Source organism: Chlamydotis macqueenii, chromosome 1, assembly GCF_036417535.1.
Source record: "Chlamydotis macqueenii isolate bChlMac1 chromosome 1, bChlMac1.mat, whole genome shotgun sequence".
NCBI classification, from domain to species: Eukaryota; Metazoa; Chordata; class Aves; order Otidiformes; family Otididae; genus Chlamydotis; species Chlamydotis macqueenii.
The window spans coordinates 55,037,058-55,049,168 of NC_141556.1; the positions used below are offsets into that span (position 1 = coordinate 55,037,058).

The 12,111-nt window shown below is 61.7% G+C and overlaps 1 protein-coding gene across 1 annotated transcript; it reads left to right on the plus strand.

The window, feature by feature from the left end:
* Positions 1-1,369: 1,369 nt before the first annotated feature.
* SHISA8 (shisa family member 8) lies at positions 1,370-11,687 on the plus strand. Its single transcript, XM_086740114.1, has 4 exons — positions 1,370-2,155; positions 10,010-10,134; positions 10,243-10,383; positions 10,875-11,687. Exons 1-4 carry the CDS (start codon positions 1,620-1,622, stop codon positions 11,180-11,182), a joined length of 1,110 nt encoding a protein of 369 aa, XP_086596240.1. The 5' UTR covers positions 1,370-1,619; the 3' UTR covers positions 11,183-11,687.
* The last annotated feature ends 424 nt before the right edge of the window (positions 11,688-12,111 follow it).

Here is a 12,111-nt window from a genome sequence, read left to right on the forward strand (position 1 = left end):
TTTATCTCGGTTGTCTCTGCAGAAGTTCCACATCAGTGCGAAACCCTCAGCCTCCCACCTGTGGTGGGGCAGGTAAGCGATGGGTCCCGGGGACAGGCTGGTCCACCAGGCTTAGGCATTGGCCCAAAGGAGGCAATTGTTGGATGGAGCTGAGCCTCCCCGACTGGTTTAATCCCACCTTCATCATCACAACGTCTATTGATATCACTGCTTGCCAAGGGCTGTGGTCTCCCATGGCGGCACTGTGCAGCACAGAGGCAGCCCTGTCCCCCGGGTTGGGGTACCAGAAGGGCACATATCGAGTGCAGGGGCAGGAGGGGGCTGTATCCTGCCTTGCTCTGCTGGAGCACGGAGGGAGACAAAGAGAGTGGTGATGCCAGATTTGCTGTCCTTCCCTAGGGGCAGTTTGCAGGGATCTAGGTCTGTTGGGCTCTCCAGAGAGGACGAAGCTGCACCCACGGCTCCCACGCATTGCTGCCCCTCGCCCCGGCCACCCTCAGCCCGGGCTGCACAACGTGCCAGTGCTGGGCCAGGGGCTCGGTGGTGCCTCAGTTTCCTCTGACTCCGCTCTTGCCGCAACAGCCCCACAGCAGGGAAAGCAAATCCCACCCTTCTGGGGAGAGGACCTGGCAGTGAGGATTAATACCTTTATGGGTGGCACCAGCCAGAGAGCAGAGCAGTGGGTGCACGTCACCCAAAAAGGTCCGAATTCTGCAGCCCAAACAAAGGGCGGGCCAGTGGCTTGCTAAAAATTGTCGTGGCTCTGGGGTGGATGTATTTCTGAGGGTGCCCCTGTAGCCCCCCCAACACTTCACCCATCCTGCAGACCCCTCGGTGCACAGCTCCCCTTGGGGGGTTCCCTGATGCTCACTCGGGGCTGCTGCTCTCCCCCCGCTTCCCCGCGTGGCCCCCGTGGCTGCAGAAGGGGCACCCCACCACCCTGAGAGGGGTGTCCCCCAACACACACCCCCAAAGTACAGGGCGGGAGCTGCGGGGTCTCGCAGCGCAGAGGGGGAGACGTTGCTTAGGGGGCAGCGTGGGGCGGGTCCCACGCGTGCCCGGCCTCCCGCAGCGGCAGCTCGACGGGGAGGGCGGGCGTCCTGCCGCCCGGTGGCGGCGGGGAGCCTGGCAGAGGACTCGGTGAAGGACCTTCTCCGGTTTCCGCGGGAGAGGAGCAGAAGCCGGGCCCCCCGCGCCTCGCTGGCCGCGCCGGCTCCCTCCCCCCTCCTCCCCCCCCCCCCCTCCTCCTACTCCTCCTCCTCCTCCCGCTCCTCCCGCCCCAGTGCCAAAGGCTTTCGCTGGGTTTTTCGGGTTTGGGGTTTTTTTTTTCTCTCTGCTCCGCCAAGCGCGGTGCCGGCCGGCGCGGGGATGGGGCGGCCGCCGACCCCCAGCACCTCCGCCCGCTCCCGCTGCCCGCCGCCCCCTCCCCTCCCCGGCCGGCGGGAGAGGGTGGCTCTGCCCCGCCGCCCGCCTCGCCCCCTGCTCTGAATTTCTACCTGTCGGCCGATTTGGGGAGAGGCGGGGAGAGGGTACGTCCCCTCGCATTTCCCCCCATCCCCAGTTCTTTTTTCTTTTTTTTTATCCCCACTCTTTTTGGATTTTACCCCCTCCCCGCCCGGATGGCCCCCCGGATGGAACCGAGCTACGTCGTGGGTCTCTGCTGCCTGGTGCTGCTGGAGCCGGGCCGGGTGTGGAGCGGCGAGCCCAGCGCCGGGGGATCCGCTGAGAACGGGACCAGCAGCCAGGCACCGGCGGCGGAGAGCACGGCCCCCGCTCCCACCGCGGCGGCACCGGCGGGGGGGGACCGCTGCCGGGGTTACTACGACGTGATGGGGCAGTGGGACCCACCGTTCAACTGCAACGCCGGCATCTACCAGTACTGCTGCGGGACCTGCGGGTACCGCTTCTGCTGCCAGTTCAAGCCCGGGCGGCTGGACCAGAGTGGCTGCTCCAACTACGACACCCCCAATTGGGTCAACACCGGACAGCCCCCCGCCCGGGTGGACGAGACCCCCCAGGACCCTGCTCGCGACAAGACCAACATGATCGTCTACATCATCTGCGGTGTGGTAGCCGTCATGGTGCTGGTGGGCATCTTCACCAAGCTGGGCCTGGAGAAGGCGCAGGGTCCCCAGACGGAGATGACCGTCTCCAGGTAAAGGGGGTCCCGGCCCCCCACCCACCTCGCTCGAGGGTGGCAGCCCACATCCCCATCCCCTTGCGTAGGGTGAGCCTCGGCTTCACCCTGGGGCTGCCGAGAGGGTGAGGTTATCCCCAAAACCCCCGTCCCGGCATGCTGAGATACCGGAGGGGGGTGGGTTGGCTGCAGCCCCCCAACCTGTCCCGGCAAGGGAGGGCTCCAGCCAGGACAGCCTCCATGCGAAGGGGTGATCGTACACCCGTCTCCTCTCAAAGTGACCTGCGCCGTCCCTTGGGGAAGCCTGTCCCTGGCTCAGGAGAACCATCCCCACTGGTCAGTGGGGTGGGTGACATGTGAGCTAGGACGTGGCTTCCGCCCAACCAAAACCAAGCTGTGGTTCCCACCATGCAGAAGAGGCGAGACTGGGGTCTGACTGCGCGTGAGGTGACTCGGGACCGCAGTCCCCTTGGGCACAGCCTCGCTGGCAGCGCGAGGGGCGAGGAGACGTCAAAGACAGCTCGGCCATGGCTGCTGCGCCTCCTCGGTGTCGTGTGCACGCATGTGTGTGTGTCCATGGATGTGCACAGGTGCCTGCTGCTGTGCACCGGGGTGGGACACTGCCCTTGCGAGGGGGACCGGGGGTTCAGCCTCCAGCAGAAAGTTGGGCAGCCTCCCCCCTGCCCCCGTGCCCTGCAGATCTAGCCCCTGGCTTTTCGGCCCGGTCCTGGGGCTGAGCACGGGGCTAGCGGCAGGAAGGTGTGTCAGGTTCGCTTTGGCGTTGGGGACCCACTGTGCCTCCCCTCGCTCCCACCCAGCTTCTGTGGTCATCGGTGCATCTTCCCCTCTCCCTCCTTTACCCAGATATAGGCTTCTTGCCCAATTTCAGCCCACCCCCCACAACACTTGCCCCACCCCGCTTCCAGTACTGAGGTGTCACGAGTGGCCCAGCCTCAGCCCCGCAGGGTGCACCACCAGCTTCCCTGGGAGCAGCGGGGTTGTGTGCCCGACGCTGGGGTACATGGAAGCAGGCAGGAGGGGTAGGTAACCCCCTTGGCCTGGGGTGAGGAGGGGCAGGGCCAAGCAGGGCAAGGCCAGGCAGGGAGGGCAGGGCTGGTGGCTCCGCTGCCTCGCTTTCCCCTCGCTGTCATGTTATACAGCTCCTCTGCTTAGCTAGGTTATTCTTCTCCCTCCTTTTTTTTAATTTCTTTCTTTCTTTTTTTTTCTTTTAACCGATCACATTCAATGAGTCTAACACTTCGGAGCAGCTGCCGGCAGCTCCAGCCTCCCCAGTGCAGCTCTGCCCCTGCGGCTCTGACTCAGAGCTGTCACTCCTCAGCCTCCCCCCGGCGCACACGCAATGCACACATGTTCACATGCGTGTACATGCACGCACAGAGGAGCACAGCTGGGGCAGGTTCACCAAGCTGGTCGTGCCACACTTGTGCCATGGGTGGTCCAAATCAAAGCAGGAGGGACAGAGAGGGGACCCAGAGAGGGCTGCAGGGGTCTGAGCCGAATCCAGCACCTCACTGAGCAGCGAGGTGCACGCTCTACTTCACATCTTCCCAGTGAGGACATCGAGCCCGGCAATAAACCCATTTTGTTCAGGGATTTTAGCTATTAAAAAAGCAAAAAAGCAGGGCTGGAGGAAATATCTCACCAGGACGATCAAGGCAACACCCTGGTTGCACCCCCTCAGCACCGACATCCTCTCTCCTTCCCCTCCGCCTGCTCATGTGGGCTTGGGCAGCTACTGAGTGCTGCACCCCAATGCCAAATCCACTGCACCCCGTCCCCAGACCCATCCCACTCCTTGCACCCACCCTGGGGAGCAGAGGCTGACCCTCTTTGCTTGGAAGAGTGTTGTATCTGGGCACGGATGGGGGTCACAGGGCTGTCTTGAGCCGCACGAGGCAGTTTTGGGGGGAGCCATGCTGTGGCAGGGAGCCTGGCTGGGTGCCGCTGCGAGCCTGCGCCTTCCTCCCCGCGTCGCCTGAGGAAGCGCTGGCACCTTGACAGGATCAATACGGCCTCCGCCAGCCTCCCGACTCCCCTTCCACTCGCCCGCTGTTGTGTCTTTTTTTGGCCTCCTCCCCTGCCCCCCCACCTCCTGGGAAGGGGAAACTGCACTTCGGGAGGAGTCGGCCCTTGAGACACCCGGACCTGGGTCCTTGTCCCCTGCCGGCGGGTATTGCCTTCTTCCTTCACCAGCCACCGGTGGGACTGCCGCCACTTGCCAGGGGCTGTTTTTTGTGGGTAGCATCAATTCTGTGCCGCCGGGGCTATGTGTTTCCCGATGTCCACCCTCCCTCTCGCTCATGCAAGTCCAAACTTTCCCGATAAGTTCAGGGAGATCAGTGCCTTTTCTCCCCGAAGGTGCAGATCTTTTGGGCACTGGCATATGAACCAGGAGAAGATGGGTTTTCCTCTCCCACATTTGTGGGACAAAATCAGAAGGGCACCTCCATCACTGCAGAAGTCAGGAGAGGTCCGGCCATCTCCCGTGCCCTTCTGCATAAGCCACAAGCAGCTCTGGTTTCACAGAGATGGTGACTGGCAAGCCACGGCAGGGTGGGAGCAATCCATCAGGTACAGAGCCCTGGACACCAGGCAAGGTACCTGGCCGGCATGGCCTCCTGGGCGCTGGGCTGATGGAGGCAGTGCCAGGGGCTGGGTACATGGCACAGGCATCCAAAAAGGGATGCTGTCACCTCCGTCTCGCTGTGTGCCCGGTTGACCCGGGCAATACATTTCATCTCGGCACCGCTGAGAGAGCAGAGCTGTTTCTAGCTGCCTCGCCCCTGTACCCACGCACGGCCCAAGGCACAGGCACTGCCATCTCGCTTCTCTTCCAGCGCCTCAGGTAGGAGCTTCTCATTTGCTCCTTGGGCACCGCATCGTGGCCTCGGGCCAGCTCCCTGTTGCACGGCCGGCTTGGTTTCCATTCCCATCCCTCCCTCCCAACGGGGTTTTTCCGCTCCTTGGAGCGCTGCCTAATGCCCCGGAACAGCTCCCGCTGCCACTGCTTGCAGACTTCCCACTTGGAGGGGGAAGGTCAACCACTTCTGCACCTCCAGACCTCATTCCTCATGGTCTCGGTCCGAGCCCAGGAAGAGAGACCAGGTGCAGAAACCCCACCAGCTCCTCCCAGATGGAGACACCTGAGCCCTTGTCTAGCTTGTCCTGAGACCCCAGCAGCTCTGCCGCCTCCAACACAGCTTCTCCTCCCAGCTTTGGCTGCCGGTTCACCCAGGGGAGCGGGCACCCAGGTGGCACCTGGTGTATCCCCTGCCTCCCCATCCGCCTTCCTCCTGCAGGGCCTTATGGCAGCTCCCGCAAACCCCTCTCCTTCCTGCTCGGCTCACAGTTGGCACCCGTTCCCGGCACTCGCTCAGCCTGGCCAAACCCCGCACTGAGTCAGTAACACCTGCCTATGTTTTTCTTCAGGCCCCAGATCTCCGGGGACGTCGGGTCCTTGGGGGCCACCAGGATCTGGCTATGCTCATCGTATGAGAGCAGGCACGCACCCCGGACCTCTCCCCAAAACCTCCTGGGGGGATTGCAGGTTATGGCTGGGGTGAACATCCCTATGGGAAGAGTTGGGTGAGGAGCAGCCTCCTGGGGGGCAGCAGGGATGTTGGAGAGGGGCAAAAAAGCAGATGCCCTGGCAGCCGCAGTAGCTGAGCCCCTGGGGTTGGTTTTTCACTCTCTGGATCCCCCAGTGCTATCCACTGGGGGATCCCAAAACCCATGCCCACTGTGCCTCTGACCACGCTGGGTGTTTCTCTGGCACCGCTCCAGTCCATAGCCGAGCCTGCAGTTGATGCCCACGGTAGCAGGTGGTGGCAAAGACCTAGAAAAGGTGTTTGCAGGCAGCACGGTGAGTCATCATGTGCCACGGTGGCTGTCCAGGGGACAAAAGAGGGGACCCAGCTCTGGCAGGGAGGGAGACCTGGACCCCTGTCCCCGGATTGCACGTCCAGCTGACATCCAGCCATGTGGGCTCACTCCTACCACCCAATGCCTTGCCCAAGCTCCCTCGCTGCAACTCCAGTTTTGCAAAGGCGCCTTGCTACCCCCAAGCCTTACGGAGCATCCCTGAATGTCCCAGACCTGCCAGTCAGCTGTCCGATGGCACCTGCACTGCTCGGTTGCATGGACAGACTACCCCCTGCCCCAAGCCGACGCATGCCTCTTTCCCTCGTTCCCTGTCCCCTTGCCCAGGACTTGTAGCCACTCTCCTGTTGGGCTTGCTAAGTGTGGGGCTTGGGCCTCCCAAAAGCGGCTCAGCCTCTGGGATGGCGTGCTCTGCCAGGCCCTGGGTCCTGCTGCCACATGGGCACCTCCATTTCATGCGCCAGTGGCTCCTTGGGGATGGCTCTAGAGCACTGAGCGCTGTGTGCCACCTCCTGCCGTGGAGCTGTCTTGGCATCTGTGGTCATCTGCCTCTTTGCTTGGTCTCAGGGCTTGTGTCAGGCTGGTTTGGGGGACCTTGGTTGCACCTGTTGGCACAACCAGGTTTGGCACTGAGCTGGCTGCGTGCCCATGAGGCCAGGCTGTGCTCTGGCAAGCTGAGTGGCAAGTGACCTTCACCCATGGCCTCATGCATCCAGCATCCATGGCCATGGTGGTGGACGGAGGCCTCAGGGGTGCTGCTCGTTAGTGTTTTGTTGCAGATGAGCAGTGCAGTTTAAAGCTGCATCTGCCCTGCATGCTCCATCTGCACCCTGGAGCCATCTTGGTGCTGCAGACCGCCACCGGGCAGCCTAGGGAGAGGTGGCCTGACCTTCCCCAAGCCCCCCCACCCACAGCACCACACTGGGGCTCATAAAATCCCCCCAAAAAACATGTACAGTGAGATAGCAGTTCTCAGCATGGTGTCACCCTCCCCTGCACCACACCACCTGGGGACGGGGACGAGGAGAGGGGTGCAGCCCCTGGGGGCCCTGCCCAGTGCCGCCGGTGGGGGAGTGAATCTGGGCACTGAGGGCTCGTGCATGCTTCTCACCTCCGCAAAATATCTCATTAAGAGCTGCTCGTGCTATTACTGTGAATTGTTATCATCCACACACACCCCAGGCGGCTTGCGAGGAGGGCAGGCTTACGAGAACGAGCACCGATGGATTTATCCGGAGAGGAAGTCGCAGATAAAGGATTGCTCAAGCTTCATAAATAGACCCGAGGGAAAAAAAAATATTAAAAAAAAAATAGGTCAAATCACATTGAACTTCCTAGTGAAACAAGCCAGTTTGAGCGCTGGGCCCTGGGGACAGGCGAGAGCAGGCAGCAGCCTGTGGGGAGGGGGCTGGCGAGCAGCGCACCCCAGGGAAGGTGGGAGCTGACGGGGCGGCAGCTCCCCGGGTTGACAGCCTGAGCCCATGGCCTCGGGGGACCTGCCCCCCAGCCGTGTCCGGACACAGCCTGCTACTCGCCCAGGCTTGTGCCCAGAGCTTCTCTGGGTGCAGTGCCTGTGGCCAAAAGAGCCTGGTTGGGTCCAGAGCTGGGGTCAGCCGGCTGCAGGAGGGCTCCTGGGGAGTTGTGGGGTTTGAGGAGCTGCAGGATGGAGGTGCCGCAGCCTCCCTGAGCAGCCTGGTCCAGCGTTTGGCCACCCCCACAGGTAAAAAGGTTGTTTCTTCTGTTTAAACAGAATTTCCTGTGTTTTGGTTTGCGCTCATCACCTGGTGCTGTCCTTGTTGCACCCTCCCTTCGGATAGTCACATCCATGGATAAGATCCCCCTGAGCCTTCTCTTCCCAGACTGAACAGTCCCAGCTCTCCCAGCCTCTCCTCACATGGGAGAAACTCTCTATCAGGGCCTGTTGTGATAGGACGAGGGATAATGGTTTTAAAATAGAAGGAAGTAGATTCAGACTTGATATAAGGAAAAAATTTTTTACAATGAGGGTGGTGAAACACTGGAACAGGTTGCCCAGAGAGGTGGTGGATGCCCCATCCCTGGAAACATTCAGGCCAGGTTGGGCGGGGCTCTGAGCAACCTGATCTACTTGGAGATGTCCCTGCTTCTTGCAGGGGGGTTGGACTGGATGGGCTTTAAAGGTCCCTTCCAACCCAAACCATTCTATGATTCTGTGAGAAGTGCTCCAATCGCTTCCATCATCTTTGTGGCCCTTTGCTAGACTCTTTCCAGTATGTCCATGTCTTTCCTGTACTGAGGAGCCCAGGGCTGGACCCAGCACTCCAGGTGGGACCTCCTCAGTGCTGAGCAAAGGGGAAGGGTCACCTCTCTTGCACCTGCTGGCAACACTTTGCCTAATGCAGCCCAAGAGACCATTCACCACTTTTGCCCCAAGGTCACATTACTGGGTCATGTTCAACTTTGTGTCCACCAGGATCCCCAGGTCCTTTCCCACCAAGCTGCCTTCCAGCTGGTCGGCCCCCAGTATATACTGGTGTCAATGGTTGTTCCTCCCTCATTTCCATTTTTTTGGCTCTGTCCTGTTGGCCGGTTTAAGAGATTAAGTGATCCCAGGGAGGTTATTAACCAAAGCTCCCTACGAATGAGGTGAAATTAACCCAAAGGGCAAGTGAACCTCCCTTGTAGCTTTGCTCTTGCCATCACCCTGTAAGGTTGACTGGATCCAAACTGGGAGGGAAAATGTCCCGGGAACAGCTCTTGGGGCCCCCGGAGCATCTGCACCCCCGGGCATAATGCACTGCTTTCCCCATTGTTCTTGCTGCCTTTCCCGGCAATTCCCTGCACCAGGATCGCTGGGCTTTTGAGCGCTCTGGAGCCATGAGCTGACACATCCACCAAGTCAGGAGTATTCCCTCCCTTCCCCTTCAATTTGCATTTATGCACATTGAGTTTAATCCGCTGTTTTACCGTCCAGCCACTTGCTAACTGTGAGCTTCTGCCGCAGCTCCCGGTGTGCGTCCGTGAACAGCCCAGAGCCTTCAAGGCATGAGGCATGCTGACAGTGAGCTGGGGATTAGGAAGCCAAAAAAAGCCCAGAGTGGACACCCCCGAGCTCTTGCAGTCGCACTGGCCTGATCTCCAGAGAGGGAATAGTGGGTGTCCTCCTCGGGAAGCCCCGTGCCAGCAGAAGCGTCCCATCCTGCCCCAGGACTTGCTGCCGAAGGCCGCAGTGCTGCACGGGCATGCCCCGTTCCAGCATCGCTGGCGTGCCCCGCGCTGGCATTGCTGTGTGCCCTGCTCCAGCACCCCTGGTGTGTCCCACTCTGGCGTGGCCGCTGTGCCCTGCCCCGGCACTGCCAGTGCGCCACGGTGGGACTGCAGCGTCTCCGTCCATGGATGTTACAGGAAACAGGGCTCTGTCTTATGTAACGGTGTTTAATGTTTAATGCCGTTACTTATAAGGAAGGCGTTATGCTCAGAGAGCGCGTGTGCTGGAGGCCACTGCTAGTTCATCCTCCTCCTCGAAGCAGTGCAAGCAGCCTCTCTATTCCCTTCCTTGGGGTCTTCTCTGCTTTGAAGGGGCTCGACTGGAGGTGTTGCCTCCTCTCCCTCTACCAGGCTCTCACTCTGGGTGAGCATCTCCGAGGCGTTGCTCCAGCCACCGTCAGTTCGGGTTCCTCCAGCTGGGTTAGTCGTACCCTCACAGCCCGCTCTGAGCCATGCTGCCTCCTCGCTGCCCTCACCCGCTGACGCTCCCGGTCCTGGGAGGGCTCAGACCCACCCAGACCCCAATTCACTGTTTTGGGAGGGGCTCACCAGACCGCTGTGCAAAAGCTGGGTTGGGAGCCTAGGTGCTCTCTTTGCTTCCAGCAGCCATTTCCTAGCCTCAGGTTGCCCAGCTCTGCCTCCAAAGAGAGGGGTTCAGGGCTGGGATGCATTGGCGGGGCCAGGGGAGCAGAGTATCACCCTAATGGCCCTTTGCCCCCTCCCCAGGACACTGACGGACCTGCTGAAGCAGCCAGGCCACGGCCCCTCTGAGCACATGGATGGTCTCGTGGGGGGTGTGCAGGTCCCGCTGGGTGAGGGGCTGGCCCGGGGCCCCCACAGGAACGGCACAGGTAAGGCACTGGCGCGGTGGGGGAAAATAAGTTTCCTGGGGTGAATAAAGGCAGCGGGAGGGTGCTGTCCGTGGCTGAGCCCCCTGCCTGCCTGCCTCTGCCCCCCAGACAAGCCGCCCTTGAACAACGCGGTGGTCATTGCCCCCTCACTGGGGCGGCCCCACGGCCATGGCAAGCGCCTGCCGCTGGCCAGCAGCCTGGCCCTGCCAGCCCCCGGCTACGCCGCCTACACCACCCTCAAGGCTGGAGGTGAGTGCCGCTGCCGCGCGGGCTGGGATGGAGGCCGGGGTGGGGACGATGTGCCACCGCGTGGGCCCTGCAGATGGGTGGGCAGGGGTGGGGGGCTCGCAGAGGGGTACGGGCAGGATGAGCACCCCAGGGCTCCCAGGGTGGCTCTTGAAGCTCCCTCGCTGCCTCACTGACCAATCAGCACCCAGGATGCCACAGGGACCCACTGCACTCCCCAGCCAATCAGACCTCAGGGTCCCCCATGGATCCGCCGCACTCCCCAGCCAATCAGACCTCAGGGTTCCCCACAGACCTACCACACTCCCCAGCCAATCAGCATCCAAGATCCCATGGACCCACAGCACTCTCCAGCCAATCAGCACCCAGGATCCCTCCCACAGGACCCCCCTCAGTCCCCCCAAGTCTCCCCAGCCTCTGCCTCCCCCAGTCCCCTCATGCCAGCAGAGGGGGGATCTCCCTGCGGGGGTGACACCGCGTCCCTGTCCCCGCAGAGAGTGCCCCCGAGGACTTCTACAGGCGGTTTGGGGGGCCAGAGGTGCCCCCCACCAGCACCTTGCCCTTCCCGCACACCGAGGCCCCAGCGCTGCCCGAGGGCTGCTCCAAGGCCAAGGGCCCGAAGCTGCCGGGGGGCCTGGCCTTCCCAGGGGGCTGGGAGGGGGGACCTCCCCGTGGACCCCGGCGGCCGGGCCTGGCCCTGTGCCCTGAGGGGCCACTCGAAGCCTTCAGCCCCGCCACCCCGCTGTACGGCCAGCCCCCTCGGCACCTTGCCACCAACAGCAAGACCGAGGTCACCGTCTGATGGACAGCGCCATGGGGAACCAGAGCTGGGGCGGCCCGCCGGAGCAAAGCGTCGTGGGTCCTACGTAAAGCATGAGGGCTGGCCGTGGCTGGAGACACAGCATCCTTCCTCTCCCGGGGATGGGGGCTGCTGGCTGTGCTTCACTATCAAGGAGGCACCATGGGCCAAGGCCATCCCTCTCATTGGGGCAACAAGTTTCAGCTGTTCTCAGCCCACCTCATGAAGAGGCCAAGCCACGGGCACATTGGCAGAGCAGTGCGCTGCTCGGAGGATGGAGGCTGATACCGGACAGACCACAGCCCCCCAGGGATGGGGGGGACACATCCTGCTGGGGCCAGGTACCCCCACCTAGCCCCCATGAGCAGGCAGGGGAAGAGCAACGGACTCAAAGCACCATCCATCCCAGCACTGCCGAAAGAACCCAAGGAGCCTCTTTCCCTCCCCAGCCTCCCCTTCCCCACTGCTCCAGCCTCCACCTTGTCAATAAATAACACATTAAACTGTATGGCCTCGGTATGGATTGGCTGTGGGATCGCACACTGCTCCCAAAACCCCAGCCCCTTCCCCATAGGCAGCAGGGTGCAAAGCCCACTCCCCCAGGGCCTGGGGAATGCCTCCAATGGGGGACGTGGTGGGAAACATAGCTTCCAGGGCCAACTGCAAAACCCTTTGAGCAGCTACAGGAAAACCAAACAGATCTCCTCTGCTGAAGTTGAATGGTTCTGACAGGGTTTTACCAGGGGGAAGCAGAGAAATGAAGAGATGGAGCGAAAGGACATTGTTCCAAGCAAGGTCAGGTAAAAGCTTTCCTACCAGATAGATGCTCCTAAAATTGCAGGCTTCTGGCCCAGCTCTACCTTGCCTGGCTCTGCTCAAGCCCTCAGCCTCTTGGGTTGCTTCCAAAAGAGCACAGGGACACCACACTTGCT

Coding starts and splice junctions, on each gene's coding strand:
- SHISA8 (XM_086740114.1), top strand. CDS start 1,620: ATGGCCCCCCGGATGGAACCGAGCTACGTCGTGGGTCTCTGCTGCCTG. Junction 10,135..10,242: donor CCCCCACAGGAACGGCACAG/GTAAGGCACTGG, acceptor TCTGCCCCCCAG/ACAAGCCGCCCTTGAACAAC. Junction 10,384..10,874: donor CACCACCCTCAAGGCTGGAG/GTGAGTGCCGCT, acceptor CTGTCCCCGCAG/AGAGTGCCCCCGAGGACTTC.